Here is an 18,098-nt window from a genome sequence, read left to right as displayed (position 1 = left end):
AGCAATAAAAATCTGTCATTTTAATCCCGAGCAAGGCCAGGTATCTCTGCTAGTGTGTGTATATATATATATATATATATATATATATATGTGTGTGTGTGTGTGTATGTATGTATACACATATATATTTATACATATAAATGTATTATGTTACGTGTCTGCATGTAAACAACTGTGTGTATATGAGGATGAGGTTGCGTACATAAATAAATATATATATATATATATATATGTATGCATGTATACATATATATATATATATATATATATATATATATATATATATATATATATATATATATATATATATATATATATATATACACGTGTGTGTTTGTACGTGTACATGTTTGTGTGAATGCAGGAGGTTTATGTCTGTGTATTGTGAAAATATCATTCCGTGTATTTTTTTTCTTTTTCCATCTATTAGAGTTTACTTCCCTTTTATTTAACAATTTTTCATTGTGTCTGTTGCCATTAATAGTCGACGAGAATGTATCATAGCTCTTCACTCTGATATTTGAAACTCCGAGTACTATAATGACTTGCCCCAACAGGTCTTTGCAAGCAGAGTTTAGTGTCCAATGAAGGAGAGGTTGGCATAGGTGCCAGTCGTCAGATTCGGTTTGATTTCAGATTTCAAATTTTACTTGCCTCAACATGTCTTCGCAAGCAGAGTTTAGTGTCCAATGAAGTAAAGATACGAATAAGTGAGCTGGCCACACTTCTGGCAGAGGTCACAGCTTATGCTCTCACTTGGCTTGCTGAGTCTTCTCACATACTGCATATTTCCAAAGGTCCCGGTCACTAGTCATTGCCTCGGTGAGGCTTAAAGTTCAAAGGTCGTGCTTCACCACCGCGTCCCAGGTCTTCCTAGGTCTACCTCTTCCACAGGTTCCCTCAACTGCTAGAATGTGGCACTTTTTCACACAGCTATCCTCATCCATTCTTGTCACATGTTCATACCAGCACAGTCGTCTCTCTTGCACACCACAACTGATGCTTCTTAGGTCCAACTTTTCTCTCAAGGTACTTACACTCTGTCAAGTATGCACACTGACATTACACATCCATTGGAGCATACTGGCTTCGTTTCTTGCAAGCTTACGCATGTCCTCAGCAGTCACGGCCCATGTTTCACTGCCATGTAGTATGGCTGTTCGTACACATGCGTCATACAGTCTGCCTTTTACTCTGAGTGAAAGGCCCTTTGTCACCAGCAGAGGTAAGAGCTCTCTAAACTTTGCCCAGGCTATTCTTATTCTAGCAGCTACACTTTCAGCGCACCCTCCCCTGCTACAAACTAGGTAGCAGAAGCTATCAACTACTTCTAGTTTTTCTCCCTGGACTGTGGCAAAGGTTGTTTTCTGCACATTCTCAGTGTTTATTGCTCCTGAGCATCTGCCACATACAAAAACTATATTGCTAGTTAGCCTTCCTCAATATTGCTGCACCTCTTATGTGTCCATAGCTTACACTCGGTACATCTTATGGAGTTTCTACCTACGCCTTTTCTGCAGATCGAGCAGAAGGGGTTTGTGTCTTGTCTACCTTCCTACTTATTAGGACTTATATATATATATAAAGTGAGAGAGATTGTCTATAAAATATGTATATATATGTGTAGATATATATATAAATGTATATGTATGTATACTTCATGGTGGTATATATATATCCATATAGATAGATAAATAGACGTGTGTGCGTATGTATGCACGTTTGTGTGTGTTTATATATGTATGTTTTTATGTATTTTTATGTACACATATACATATATATGTGTATATATTTATATGTACATACATGTTTTTGTGTGTTTGTATATACACAAACATACATGTGTGTGTAATATTTTCAACCAAGACATTAAATCTTATTCTTCAAGTGCTTCAATTCTGGGTATGTACATCTATTTACTAGATTGCGAACAATTATGAATAGTTTACCTCATAGTGTTTTTATGCTATTTTCTATTGCTGGTAAAACTGTCTGCATTTTTCTCAGTATGAGTATGCTAGTATATATATGATTAATGAGAGAAATGGAAGATACAAGAATCGTTATTGATCACTACAATTTTTTCGACCATTGCTGTATTGTGTATTTGTTTCTTTTTGTATCTGATATTTGTTATGGATCTTTAGAAGAATAAAGCTGTATACCTTAAATTGCCACTTCTATATACGAAGACCAAGAAGAAATCTTGCAAAATAGTTTATTTTAACAAGATACCTATTGAAATCACCTGAGGGATACAATTAAATCGGATGTTCAGTACCCCATCCACAAGATGGGTCAAAACAGTTGTAGTGATCAATAAAGATTCTTGTGTCTTCCATATTCCATTTCTTTTATCAGTCAAATGCTCAACGAACACTGAGACAGTGAATGTGCTTTACCAGCGAACTACCAGGTGTATACTCACATTTATGTACATTATATGTATGTGTCTAATGTGATGATAGTTTTTCAAATCGTCGACTATATACTTTGATCTTAACTAAAATACAAGTGGCCATTGAGCTAAGAAGAAAGTGTAGTTTTTGAATTTCCATAAGAGACCATGTCCCAAAATTAATGATCATACTTTACAATTTCCATAAGCACGAAATCCTGTAACCTGAGGCAGTTTTAATGCAGGAGATGCTTGTATCTTACTCAAGGACACAATGCACTGCTTGATCCAGGAATCAAACCCATAACCTTGTGATCATGAGACTAGCACCCTTATTCCTAATGCACGTGTTATATATAGAACATATAAATAGAACAACCTGTAGATATAACAAATAGATATTAAATTGAAAACTGGAGTTACTACTGCTGCCTTTACTTGCTTTTTATATTTTATCAGTGAATGTAGAAAAGAAAATTAATTATTACTTTGACCTTTAGACATATATGTTTTGTTAGCATATATGTATTTAGAGCATAGTATACTTTTAGTAACATCTGGGACAATTGTTTCTTAAGCTATTTATTTAGTAATTTTTCTGCTACACTTCTAGCTTTTACTTGTATTCTTTTTACATTGAAAACTAACTGAGGTAAAACATAGCAACTATTCGGTAAGTTTATCAAATGAACACTATTTTTACTTCCTTTAAACATACTAAGTATTAGATTTATAATTTGTTTTGTTTGACTTAAAATATCTTTATTGCTAGTCTTAAAATATTTTTATTGCTAGAGTTTGTATTTTGTTTGTAATTTCAAGTAATATTGCTTTCAAATTTTGGTACAAGGCCAGCATTTTGGGGGTGGGGGTAAGTTAATTACATCAACCCCATTATTCAACTGGTATTTATTTTATTGACCCCGAAAGGCTGAAAGGCAGGTCTGGAATTTGAACTCGGAACATAAAGACAAACAAAATGCCACTAAACATTTTGCCCAGTGCAGTAATGATTCTCCCAGTTCACTGCCTTCAAGTAACATTGATAATATAAGGCAGCTAGCTGGTGGGACTGTTGGCACGCCAGGTAAAATGCTTAGCAGCATTTCATTCTTCTTCACATTCTGAGTTCAAATACTGCTGAGGTTGACTTACCCAACTAAGTACTAATTGAATACTGGGGTTGATGTGATCGACCCCCCCCCCCCTGAAATACTGGGCTTGTGCCAAAATTTGAAACCGATGTTGTCAATAATATAATAATTTGGATTTTTTTTTTTTTCACATTTCTTTCTGCTTATTCTGTGTGTGTATCTTTGTACAAGTAGGAGGGTTATTGTTGAAAATAATTAAAGGAAAATAAATGTCACTGTCATAAGGGTGGAGTGTGGTGTGATGTTTCAAAACAGGCTTTCCCCATCGTCTTTAAGTGCGTATTGCAAAAATAATATGTAATACGCACTTACGCACCTGTCACTAGGGTCTGGGGTGGTGGGGTTGAAAAATCTTACATTTTCAAGAAAAATTTTTCCATAAAATCTTCCGTCACTCATCATTTTGAAGTGTGTGGTGAATAACATTCCAAAGAATCCCAATCAAAATGGAGAAAATAGCATACTTTTCTGTTAGTAAATATGTTTACTTATTAACATGCACACACACACTTGCTTGATGCTACTGGGGTGGGAAGATGAGGAAGGTACCAGGTAGTCGCAGGTTATGCTAGAAACAACAGCTAACTCTCTCTTAAAATCACATATCTTTTCATCTGGGAATATTTTCAAATATTTTTCTCTTTTTTTTGTTACTGAAAAGGCTTTCCCCACTGTTTCTACATGTGTAGTGTAAAAAACATTGGTCCAGAGGGTGGAGTGAGAAAAAAAATCATAAATTTTCAAAAGTTTTTTCATGAAAAGTTTCTTCAGATCACTTCCAAAGCCATGGTGATAACAAAATTGGGAAAATCCCTGTCGAAATGCTTAGATTTTATAGAACAAAGCCTTTTATTAATAAACATAAACAATGATGAATAAAATTTTAAATCTTTTATTTGTTTGTCTTTAGACTGCGGCCTTGCTGGGGCACTGTCTCGAAGAATTTTAATTAAACAAATTAAGCTGGTTACTTATTCTACTCTTTTTGCTGAACTGCTCAGTTATGGGAACATAAACACACATGCGTTCACACACACACACACACACACACACACACACACAAGCTTCTTTCAGTTTCTGTCTTCAAATTTGCTCACAAGGCTTTGGTAGAAGACGCTTGCACAACGTGCCACGCAGTGGGACTAAACCTGAAACCATGTGGTTGAGAAGCAAGCTTCTTACCACACAGCCATGCCTGCACTTATGTTTATCATTATTTTCTTGATTTTATCATCTACTAAATATAATATTAACAAAGATTTATTAGAGAAGATTCAAAATATTGGATAATTGACAAGAACATTAAGATAAACATAAGTTATACACAGCAAAAGTAAATAACTCAGAATTTGAAACATAAAACACATTCATTTACAAAATATGCTATCTTCTCTGCTTCTTTTCAAAGCCTTTGAAATTTGTTCCACTGAAAGACAGAATTTTCCTAATGACTGATGATTTACTAAAACTAGAACAAATTTCCTTTTTTTTCTTTTATTAACTTTAAAAAAAAACAAGTTGAGGTTATCTGCATGACTGAAACATATTAGGTCAAAATGTGTGTTTGAAGTATCTCACACTTCACTAAATATAAGTTATTAGACATATCAGTTTGAAATAAACAGTCAAGTGATAAACTGAAAGACATTGGGTTATATAAGTATTATCAGTATAATCTCTTAGTAAAATTCAATTATAGCCGTTATCTATTACATTTTTTCATGACATAATTTCTTTTAATATTCTGAATCCAACCCCTTTCCTTATTCTTTTAATCACCTATAGGAAATAAATTTTGATAATCAAGTTGCAGCTTAAATCTGTGACTGTATGGTAAGAAGCTTGCTTCCCAACCACGTGGTTCTGGTTTCAGTCCCACTGCATGGCACCATGGGCAAGTGTCTTCTACTATAGCCTTGGGCTGACCAAAGCCTTGTGAGTGGACTTGGAAGACAGAAACAGAAAGAAGTCCATCGTATGTGTGTGTGTGTGTGTGTTTGTCTCCCACCACTATTTTACAACTGGTGTTGGTGTGTTTATGTCCCTGTAACCTAACAGTTCAGCAAAAGTGACATAGAATAAGTACTAGGTTTCAAAAAATAAACAAATAAGTACTGAGGTTGATTCATTCGATCAAAAATTCAAGGAGGTGCTCCAGCATGACCACAGTCTGATGACTGAAAGAAGTACAAGAGATATAGTTCTCAGCTTAGATATTTCATAAAACAATCCTATATCATTCACATATTTCTGTCAATTTTCTTTCTGTTTATATAATTTACTTTACCCAACTAATTATAATCAATCCTTTTATACTAAATTCAATAAATGATAAAATTTGAAAGGTAAAAACCAACCTGGCTTTCACCAGTTTGACCTCAGCTCATGTAAAATTTTAAAAATCGAAATGATTTCCTTAATGAAGCTCCCATACCATAATCCTTTTAGTGCAGAAATCAGATATATCCACTCAAAATTTCATTACCTTCAACTGGGGGAGGCAGTTTTGTATACCAATCTTTGGTATATATTGTTGAAGAATGTCATGTTTGAAACTATTTATTGATGAGATACGTTAAGTTTATAGAAGCAGAAAATACCAAATCTATTTTTTGGTAGATCTTTATCATCATTACTAGGAATCATCATCATCATCATCATCATCATCGTTTAACGTCCGCTTTCCATGCTAGCATGGGTTGGACGATTTGACTGAGGACTGGTGAAACCGGATGGCAACACCAGGCTCCAATCTAATTTGGCAGAGTTTCTACAGCTGGATGCCCTTCCTAACGCCAACCACTCAGAGAGTGTAGTGGGTGCTTTTACGTGTCACCCGCACGAAAACGGCCACGCTCGAAATGGTGTCTTTTATGTGCCACCCGCACAAGTCAGTCCAGGGGCACTGGCAACGATCTCACTCGAAAATCCTACGGGAGCCAGTCAGGCGATACTGGCAACGGCCACGCTCAAAATGGTGCATCTCATGTGCCACCCGCACAAGAGCCAGTCCAGGGGCACTGGCAACGATCTTACTTGGCTTGCCGGGTCTTCTCACGCACAGCACATTTCCAAAGGTCTCAGTCACATGGAATTTAATTTTGCATTCAAAGAGTTAAGATTACTTTAATCCAACATTGAGGTTGCAATCGCCTTTTTTAATATTCCTTGTATAATATTTCTCTGTCACACTCTAACCTTTCATCACCTGATACTGGATTATCTCGTCGAGTACCCCCTCCGTTATAGCAAGACACCTGTTTCTGCCTCTGTCTCTTTGTCACCCTCTAAACTTTCATCCTCTGACACGAGTACCCCTCCTCAAATTCCCGTGCCCCTCTCATAATTCCTTGTCTTGCAAGTTACACAGTGACCCTGCCAGTGCTGGTACCACATAAAAAGCATTCAGTCCACACTGTAAAGTGGTTGGCATTTGGAAGGACATCCGGCTGTAAAAATCATGTTAAAATTAACCTCACCTGTGCTAGTGCCACGTAAAAGCACTGAGTCCACTCTACAGAGTGGTTGGTGTTAGGAAGGACATCTAGCCATAAAAATCCTACAAAAACAGACACAGTAGCATAGAGTAGTTTTTCTAACTGGCCAGCTTCTGTGAGCCATGCTACTCATGCATGCACGGAAGATGGACATTAAACGATGATGATGAACTCTAAGGAAATTTGATAACTACAAAGGCTCATCATTTTTTTCTCTTTTCTTTTTATGGCTTAGAGCAATGGTTCTCCACCATAGTTCATATGACCCTTGGGGGTTCACATAAGATTTGGTGGAGTCCATGCAAACAAAGTAGTAAATTAGGGAATCTATAATTGTATTTAAAGGGTGTATAAAAAAATTTGCTTTAGATATATTGACTGCAAGAAACAGCTTGGTTTCTTTCTCTAATGTTTTACATAGTTTAACATGTTTCTGGTCACAGAAACATTCTCTCAGAGAGTGTTATTACAAATCTCTGCAAGAGAATGAGTGAGAGACAAAATAAGAATATCGAAAGTACCTATAAAAATAGTTTTTAAACACTGAATGGCTATGGGGATTCACCAGAATAATATAGTAATCAAAGAGGTTCATAGGTGATTGAAAAGCACTGGCTTAGAGGGTAAAGGGAAGCACCTTGACCTTTTGCAGGATATCCAAGACTGATGTGAGGTGGGCATCATTCATGAGTTGTCCTCATATCAAAAACTTGATCCAAATATTTAAATGAATAGACTTATTGACTCTGAAAGGATGAAAGGCAAAGTCAATCTTGGCAGAATTTGAACTCAGAACATGAAGGCAGACAAAATACTGCTAAGCATTTCACCCTGCATGCTAATGATTCTGCTAGCTTGATGCCTTATCTCAATGGTTCCCAAAGTGAGAGATATTGTCCCCACTGGGGCGATGGAAAGTTCTAAGGGTGAATTGAAGAAAAGTGGGACAATAATGGGGTAGCGAATCCTGTAAAAATTGGGGTGATAATGGGGTGGCGATTCATGTAGAAACAACAAAATAATGGGTTCATTGAGTTAAGTCTTATTTGTGAAATACAGTTGCTTTGAATTTGCTTCAGAAAGAGGTCTATGCTTGTGATGGTTAGCTGGGGTGGGTGGCTAGGAATGTGGCCTGGATGTCAAGGGGGCAGCCCAAAAAAGTTTGAACCACTGCCTTAAATGATAGTGATAATTACATTCATAGGTGTAGGCATGCTTGTGTGGTTAAGAAACTTGCTTCCCAACCATGTAGTCTTAAGTTCAGTCCCACAGTGCAGCACTTTGTGAGTGGATTTTGTAAATGGAAACTGAAAGAAGCCTGTTATATGTGTGTTTGTGTATCTTCCTGTAACTTAAGAGTACATCAAAAAGCAATCAATAGTATAAGCATCAGGATTTTAAAAAATGTATTGGGATTAATTTGTTTGACTAAAACCTTTGAGACAGTACTTCAGCATGGCTGCAAGTCTTGTGACTGAAATGAAGAAAACATAAAAGATTCATTGACTAAATTTTCACCAAGTATATAAGGTAGAAATATCTTATTTAGCCATTTTTCTAAAGCAGGTTTGAATTTCAGTCTCCTCACATTTTCCTGTTTACTTTAAAAAAAAAAGAAACACAGTCTGTGATAATTATTATCATCACCAACAGCAGTAGCATCCCCAGCATGTTACATCTACTTTTCCATGCTTGCATGGGTTGGATTTTTTTCTTTTTGAGGCAGTGTTTTACAGCTGGATGCCCTTTCTGTTGCCTCTTGCAAGGACATGGTGTACCTATTGTAAAACTAGAATGCACATGGTAAATCTATGATTACCATCAAAATTGTTTACTTTCTATGTATTGATGCTGTAGTTTGTTTGTCTTGTAATTTTTTTTTTTTTAGGCAAAGCTGGTGAATTTATAGATAATGGTGATAATACTTTTGGAGGAAAATTTGTGGTGAATCCTAGTGGTGGTTTGATTTCTAAAGGACATCCTTTAGGTGCTACAGGTAAGAACTGAACATAATTAATTGTTTAACCCTTTTGTATTTAAACTGGCCATATCTGGCCTAATATTTTACTTGTTTTATGTTCAGATCAGCAAAATTTTGCCTCTCACACCTATGCTACAATGTTATTCTAAAGATAATCAATCACATCATCAAAATCTCAGAGCAACAAGGTAATATATGATTAATGCAAAACAATGTGAATAAATAAGTATTACATTTGACAGAGAAATCTGAATGCAAAAGGGTCAAATGATTGAAACATTTTCCATGTTCTTCACTTAATATAGATTCTTACTACATTGAAATAAATAAGGCTTCAAGCTGGTGGAATTGTTATTAAATACTATAGTGGTTGACTTTGCCTTTCATCATTTTGAGTTTGATGAAGAAAAAAAAGTACCAGTTGAGCGCTGGGATCAATGTAACTTCCCCAATCTGACTTCCCTTTCCTCCTTAATATTTCTGGCCTTGTGCCACAATTAGAAAGAATTATATCGGAATAAATACTTTCACATCAATTTGTAATTTGTTATTGCAACTATTTTCATTTAACAGGATTAGCTCAGTGTTGTGAACTCTGCTGGCAACTACGTGGTTTGGCTCAGAAACGTCAAGTTCCAAATGCAAAACTAGCTCTACAGCAAAATATTGGCTTAGGTGGTGCTTCAATTGTAGCTGCTTATAAACTTGGATTCCCTTCAGAAGCTCAAAGGTAATTATCATATTTTGAGAATTAGTATAATTGATTGTACATACAATAATTTAAAATGCGATAATGCAAGACACTTGCCCAAGATGCCAAATAGTGGGACTGAAATAATTTACAAACACTTATAATATGCTTCTTTTTGTTTTAATATTTTCACTCTAAATACCTTTTAAAGTAATTTACATTAATTGCACACCAAAATAAGCTATACTTCATATCATGAAATGATTTAGAAACAAGGTACTATTACTATTGAAATTGCAAAAACAATTATATATTAAAATGAAATTCTATTTGTGTTTTTGTAGGCAATCCACTTTGAGCATGTCTAATGTCAGTTCTGCAACAGAACAGGATTTCAAATCCTATCCCGTGTTTGAATTGATTAAACAGCAGCTTGAAACTGTAAGATATTATTAAGTTTGTTGTACTAAAGCAATAATGGAATGTTAACTGTGATAAACATTATTTTTATTCTAGTCAGGGTAGTTTGAAAGAAGCCAATGACACAGTCTCACCTTTACAGTTAGATATCATGTAGACACTCTGTCTCTCTCTCTCTCTCTCTCTCTCTCAGTTATGTTACCAGAGTCTATGTTTTAAATGCATGAAAGCTTTAATTATTTTAAATATGTTACTCAGTCAGTTTTTGGTAAATTTAAAGTTTATATTACCATATATACTCAGCTTTAAGTTGCATTTTTTTTCTTTTAAATTTTTACCTCAAGTTGGGGGTGCAACTTATAAGCGCATCCTATAAAAAAAAAATCTTCAGATATTTTCTAGGTACATGCCACATCTGAAGTTTTGACACTTGGAATAACCGAAAAGGATAAAATTTTACATTATAAACAACGGTTTCTAAAATGCATGGACTTAATGGGATAACAATTGTTGTAAGTCATCTTCAGCTTACTGAAAGCTCAGTTACCGAACAACAACTATGTTGTCACAATTCCCAATTGAACTTTGCTCTCCAACATCAAAAATGTCACTGTGACTTATGGCCAGGTCAATGATAAAATTTCCGATTTGAACCATGTATGTTGGGGGTGTGTCGCATAGGCAAGGGCATTTTATAGTCATTTTATAGTACTTCAAAATACTGATTAGATTATATTGGATCATCCCATAAATAAAGTGGGGTTTTTTTTCAATTGCATGAACTAAAAGTCAAAGGGGCACATGATAAACTACCTGCATCAACTTGCTATAAAAACAGGTAGTAATTTTACCTTGTCCTTATTCTTAGTGCAAGTTTTGAAGAGTGCAGTTCGATTTTAAGAGTTATTTTTTCAAAGCTATAATGGAAGTCACAAAGAAGCATATTCGGCATATTTTGCTTTATGAGTTCAATAAAGGCAACAATGCAATAGAAAGTGCAAGGAATATTAATGCAGTATATGAGGATCAGACAATAAATGTAAGCCAGTGCCAATGGTGGTTCCAGAAATTCTGAGCCGAAAACTACAGCCTAGAAAATGAGCCTCATCCTGGAAGATTTGTAGAGCTTAATGAGGACATCCTGCAAACCCTAGTGGAACAAAATCCCATTGTAATTGTTGAGGAACTAGCAGAGAAGCTTAGATTTGGTCATTGAACCATTCATCAACACCTGCATGACATCGGAAAAGTCAGCAAATTGAGTCAATGGGTTCCTCACAAACTTTCCGAGTCTAATCACATGCAGAGAGTGAATGTGTGCTCTTCTTTGCTGTCATGTCTCATGAATGAACCTTTTTGGGACCGTATAGTGACTGGTGATGAGAAATGGGTTCTCTATAAAAATGTCAAGCACTGAAGACAGTGGCTAGGCAAAGGAGATACACCGGTACTCCAAGCTAAAGAAGGTCTCCACACACATAAGGTGTTGTTATCTGTTTGGTGGGATATGAAAGGTTTAGTCTACTTTGAACTTTTAAACCCAAACCAAACAATAACAAAGGAGATCCACTGCAAGCAGCTTGAGCAGATTAAGTCAGTACAAGAAGGAAAATGACCACCTTTGCTTTCAAGATGAAAGGTGTTCGTCCATCAGGATAATGCTCAGCCACATACAGTGAGGATAACATTCCAAAAGGCTGAAGCAGTTTGAATGGGAAACAGTGCTCCACCCACTATATTTGCCGAACATTGCCCCATCTGATTATCATTTATTCCACAGTCTTCAAAATCATTTGGATGGAAAAAATATGAATTCTAGAGACAAGGTCAGAACAGTAGTTGATAAATATTTTTCATCACAGGCAAGTGAATTTTAGAAGAGAGGCTTTGCAGGTCTACCAAATAGATGGAAGAGCATTGTAGAAAATGAAGGAGAGTATATTTTAGATTAAAAAATAATTTTGTTTATCTTAATTTTGAAAAATAAAAGAAGTATTTAAAAAATGCATTATTTGTGGGATGACCCAATATTTTATAGAATACTTTTTGTTTTAAATCTAGAATTTTTATCTGAGTTTATTATTTTATATAGGATGGTGGTGCAATGGTGAAAAAAATTCAAGGAATCTACTGTTTTGAAATAACCAATGGTCCAGGTAATACCACTGGAAAATGGATTGTAGATTTGAAGAGTGGCACTGGAGAAATTGGTTATGGATTAGATAGTTAGTATCTTTATTTTTCCCTTTGCTTTCTATAACATTTCTAATTCCTGCAAAATTAAGTTGTATGAAATATTGAGTTCTAAAGAAAATCTTGTATATACTTTCATATTCTCACATAAATTCTAATAAATTGCTGTAAGAAATAATAATATGAAACTACTTGCAATATATGTGTAATTATTGATCAAAGAATAATGTTGATTCTTAAGTACAATGCTGTAAGATAAATTCTTTCTTATTTCATACTTTTAACCTTGTAAACTCTAAGGAAAACTATCCAAACATTAAGTATCCTAGCCACATGGAAAAACAGCATGTGAAACCCACACACACAAACTCATGGTAGCATGGGAAATGCATGTGTAACTTGTATATTTTATTTATGGTCATCTTTTAATAAGAATATTGTATTATAAAGGAAGTGTATAGTAAGTGTATTTATTGTGCATTATTTATTATAATCTATCTATATCTATAATATATATATATAAAAGAGAGTTTGTGTGTGCGTGTGCTTGCACGCACATATATTCCTTATGCATTTAAAAACTAAGTTGCTGATTTTGACATGGGGTATCAAAAGATTCAATAATCTTTTGGCTACCAAATAAACTTTATTTTCATTTACATATTTTCTACATTATCTCAACAACCAGCTTTAATTATTTGAAAGACACTGCTCTACAATGACCAGGTTTCATTAGAAAGAGAAAATAGTTTCACACATTCAATTTGAACCAAACTTACAAAGTGTTGCATTACATGAGTGACGATATGTGAATAATGAAAGTAATGTTTCTCCAAATTAGTCACATCTGTACTATAATAAAGAAAGAAGTGGGAGCACTGAGGGTATTATGTGGCCATGAGGTGGGTGGTGGCCCAAAAAGTTTGAGAACCTCTGTTTTAAAAAAAAAAGAAATTTGTTTATCTTAATTTTGAAAAATAAAAGAAGTATTTTAAAAATGCATTATTTATGGGATGACCCAATATAAAGGCTACCAAATACACTATGTTTTTGGCACAACAACTCTCTTTTACTACTAAAATAACCTCAGAAACGAGGTTGGGTTCCACAATTTTGAGGTCATTTTGAGGCAATATTTCGATTTGCTTCTAATGTTTCACTTTCATCTAATGTTTCATACATGCACAGAATTCTACTCAGACAAACATGAAAGTGTACACATAAATATTGCATTAAAATAAGCCACAACCAAAATAATTTCATTAAAAGACATCCATTTCTCCTTATGTTATGAATAAATACAGTCACTCACTTGCTCTCTCACATGCACACATACAAAAAAGATGTATGCATATATATTTATGTACGTGTATATGAAAGATGCGTGTGAGAGAGAGTGACTGAGTGCCACTTACACACACATGCAAAAAAATACATACATGACAACACACACCTTCACTCCCTCTCTCTCTCACACACACACACATCCATTTCATATACATTTGCATATATCTTTCACTTTCTCCTCTCTTTCACTTTCTGCTCTCATTTCAAAGCCAGTGTCACCTTTTCACTTTCTATTTCTGCTCTCTTCAAAGCATAAAGAAATTTTTAAAATTTTAACAAACAGTCATATGATCCCATATGATCACATTGACAACTTTGGTGCTTCAAATGAAAGAATGCCATAAAATAACTTCCTTTGGCACACACATACACTCTAGGTAAAACTTCTGTACGAATCGTGTTATTTTTTGTTGTGTGCATGTGCAAAATTACAGCTCAAATCCAATTGAAATGACTTTTATCTATTCTGTAATTTGTATTTGTGATGAGCATATTTAAAAACCTGATCTTTGATATGAACTTAAAAGGAAGTTCTCTCAGAAATCCTGTCCTTTACTTGTTGTTTCTAGCATGTCCAAGGTGACATTTGTACCCCTCCCTCCTTATATTTTTCATAAATTTCTTCCAATTCCTGTTTTCGATACAGGAGATTAGGATTTCGCCCAAAAAACATGTTCTCAATATTCTAATTTCCTCCCTCCCCACCCTAACTTCTTCATTTTTACTTTTTTACAAATCTTTTTCTTTGTAATCTACAATGAAAAAAATAGTACAAATCTTTAACAAATTTCTTCTTCCTCTTTCCTTAAAGAAACACTAAAATCTCCTTACCAAACATCCACCCATCAACTCAAAAAGCTACAAACTCCCAATGTTTCACTTTTGGCTTTTTAGAAAGCGGAGAAGTTTCTTCAGAAATAATGTCATTTACAAGTTGTTTCCAGCATATCAGGTTTTCTAGTGATGGTCTGGTATTTTTTACATCTGCTATTTCTGTACAATTTTGTGCATGCTTGAAACATTAGACAAAAATGAAACATTGGGAAGTTTTAGCTTGTGTGTCTGTTGTAACAATTTTGCAATTTGAAGCTAGTACATTGTTCAATAACTCTTTTCTTTTCTTTTTTTTTCCAAAAGCATAAAATAGATTTCTTTTGAGCAAGAACAAGAGCAGCTCATTAAAATGAAGGAGGAATAGATTAACTATTACTAAATGTATTGAACAGTGGGGGACTAAAGGCAGTATTTTGAGCATAATTAAAAGCTGGTTGATATTCTATGGTTTTGTTGCTAAAATGCTGGCCAAATTGTCGAATTCAAATCCATATAAATTCTTTGTATTCTGCTTTCAAACAATGCATATTGCTCTTCTTTCTCAAGTCAGTTCATAAGGAAAAGCATACAGCTGTAAACACACAGGATGCAATAACTTAGAAATAAACAACCTATGTTAGAATGGAATAAGAAGATACAAAGCTCATGTTAAGTCCCTCAAATTCAATCAGGGGAAAGAAGTGAATATGATGGGGAAATGACAAACTCAACCAAAGGTTAAATAAAGTGAATGGGTTTAATTTTTTTTTTCTTTTGTTTTATTATTAAAATAACTTGAAAATAACATCACTTCTAAATATTTTGTCTGTTAATTTCAGAGAAAGCTGATTGTACAATTAAAGTATCTGATGAAAATTTCCCACTCTTGATGTCTGGAAAACTTAACCCACAGCAGGTGAGTTAAAGTACTTTGATAATTTCTACTATCAGTCTTTCGTGCCGGTGGCACGTGAAAAGTCATTCGAGCGAGATTGTTACCAGTGCCCCTGGACTGGCTCCTGTACTGGTGGCACATAAAATACACCATTTTGAGCATGGCTGTTGCCAGTATCGCCTGACTGGCCTTCATGCCAGTGGCACATAAAAGCACCCACTACACTCTCGGAGTGGTTGGCATTAGGAAGGGCATCCAGCTGTAGAAACTCTACCAAATCAGATTGGAGCCTGGTGTAGCCATCTGGTTCACCAGTCCTCAGTCAAATCGTCCAACCCTTGCTAGCATGGAAAGCGGACGTTGAACGATGATGATATATAAACAAAGAGATGTCACTGAAGAAAAAACAAAGGTTTGTGTAATGAACTTCATTAGCTTAGAGCTGTTTCTGCTATGTGGTAGACTGTTAGTTGAGTCCCTGGACTGTTAGATTCGGTAACATCCTATAGTTTCATCACAGCCTTTAATATGAAGTGCACATTATTTGGGAAAATTACATTTTCAGAACATACAGATGAAAAAGTTAATGCTGATGCCTATGGAAAGAGCTGTCCAAATGTAAGAAAAAGTTTGGAGATGTATGTATGCACTTATGCAAGAATGAAATAAAAAGAAAAAGAATTATGCAGATATATAGTCTCGCAGAGAGGTCAGAGATACATGGGCAAATACACACACACACATGTATATCATATACCTGAACCAAATTGGAAGTGAACTGAATCATCAGTCCATCACTGTATGTTCGTGATGTTGATAGACTATAAAAGTCTATGACTTTCAGTTGTTTTAGCATCTGGTGCTTTGGGCGTCATCCCCACCATGCTTAATCACAGTCTACCAGTGAAAAGCAAAGCACTTGCCTTGAATATGTGTGATTAATAATGTTTACAACACTAAAGCTGGTTCTAATTCATCATCTGACACAAGATCCCCTGCTCCAATGCCCCATCCTCTATAGCAAGACACCTGTTTCTGTCTCTCTCTCTCACACTCTAACCTTTCATCATCTGACACAAGATACTCTCCTCCGATGCCCCTTCCCCATCTCAAAATTCCTTGTCTTGCAAGTTGCTTGGTGACCCTGTTGGTACTGGTGCCATGTAAAAAATATACAGTTATAAAAACCATGCCAAAACTGACCTCGCTTGTGCTGGTGTCAAGTAAAAAGCACTCAGTCCACTCTGTGGAGTGGTTGGTGTTAGAAAGGGCATCCAGCTGTAAAAACCTTGCCAAAACAGACACAGTAACCTGGAGTAGTCTTCTACCTGGCTGGCTCCTGTCAAACTGTCCAACCCATGCTTGCATGGAAGGCAGACATTTAATGATGATATATACACACACACACACACACAAATGGATATATATATATATATAAAATCATCATTTAACGTCCATTGTCCTTACTGGTATGGGTTGGACGGTTTGACCAAGACTGGCAAGCTGGAAGGCTGCACCAGACTCAAGTCTAATTTGGCATGGTTTCTATGGTTGGATGCCCTTCCTAATGCCAACCACTCTGAGAATGTAATGGGTGCCATTTGCATGACACCAGTATCAGCCATGACTGATTTTACTTGGCTTGATGGGTCTTCTTCTCAAGCACAACATAATGCCAAAGGTTTTGGTCATTAGTCATTGCGTCTGTGAGGCCCAACACTTGAAAGAGATTTTCGCACTCCACCAGCATTGGTCATTTTGCCTATATGTATATTTATTTATAGCTCTGTGGTTAAGAAGTTCACTTACCAGCCACTTTTTTCTGGCTTAGTCCCACTGTAAGGCATCTTGGGCAAGTGTTTTTTTTTATTATAGCCCCTGACTATAATAGAAGACACTTACCCGTTATTATAGTTTATTAAAGGCAGAATGCTGGTAGAATTGTTAGCACACCAGACAAAATGCTTAACTGTATTTCTTCCAACTATTTACATTCTGAGTTCAAATCCTACCAAGGTCAACTTTATCTTTCATCCTTTCCTGGTTGATAAAATAAAGTACTAGTCAAGTAGTGGAGTTGGTGTAATCAACTAACCCCCTCCACTCAAATGTCTGGCTTTGTGCTAAAATTTTGAAGCAGTTATTACGGTTTATTATTTTTTGACCAATAAACTCTTGTTTATTGGTCTTTATCCGTGGGTCCAGTACAAATACCAGCTTGAAAGTGCAATGTGGAAAGGGTTCAAAAGATAACCATACTGCATCGTCTGTCATGCAGGTTAACAAGGGATGCATTCAGATCTTAGGATGAAGAATCTGTTTGAAAAATATATTGCAGACTCCACCCTATGCCAGTATAGCCAGCAATAAGCCTGCAACTTGATCTGTGAGGCATGAGGTGAGAACACAATGGATGCATATTTTTTCCAATGAAAGAAACTTCAGTGAATGCTGTTTTGATGATAAAAGCACAAGGCCTGAAATTTGTGGGGAGGGGGCTAGTCAATTACATCGATTCCAGTATTTCACTGGTACTTAATTTATCAACCCTGGCAGCATTTGAACTCAGAACATAGTTGGATGAAATACTGCTCAAGCATTTTGCCCAGTGTGCTAATGATTCTGCCAGCTCACCATCTTGGTAAATCAGTAATAATAATAATAATAATAATAATAATAATAATAATAATAATAATAATAATAATAATA

The 18,098-nt window shown here is 35.4% G+C and overlaps 1 protein-coding gene across 2 annotated transcripts in view; it reads left to right on the top strand.

Moving 5' to 3' along the window:
* Nucleotides 1–18,098, top strand: part of LOC106877352 (sterol carrier protein 2) — a 69,357-nt gene that overhangs the window by 49,427 nt on the left and 1,832 nt on the right. For both annotated transcript variants that reach the window (XM_014926239.2, XM_014926238.2), the window contains exons 13-17: nt 8,938–9,045; nt 9,604–9,760; nt 10,066–10,162; nt 12,234–12,366; nt 15,334–15,410. In XM_014926239.2, coding sequence (XP_014781725.1) covers nt 8,938–9,045; nt 9,604–9,760; nt 10,066–10,162; nt 12,234–12,366; nt 15,334–15,410 — 572 coding nt within the window. The remainder of the gene's footprint in view (nt 1–8,937; nt 9,046–9,603; nt 9,761–10,065; nt 10,163–12,233; nt 12,367–15,333; nt 15,411–18,098) is intronic.

Source organism: Octopus bimaculoides, chromosome 4, assembly GCF_001194135.2.
Source record: "Octopus bimaculoides isolate UCB-OBI-ISO-001 chromosome 4, ASM119413v2, whole genome shotgun sequence".
Classification (NCBI taxonomy): Eukaryota; Metazoa; Mollusca; class Cephalopoda; order Octopoda; family Octopodidae; genus Octopus; species Octopus bimaculoides.
The sequence above is the reverse complement of the archived record's forward strand: the minus strand, read 5'-3'. Positions and strand labels throughout refer to the sequence as shown.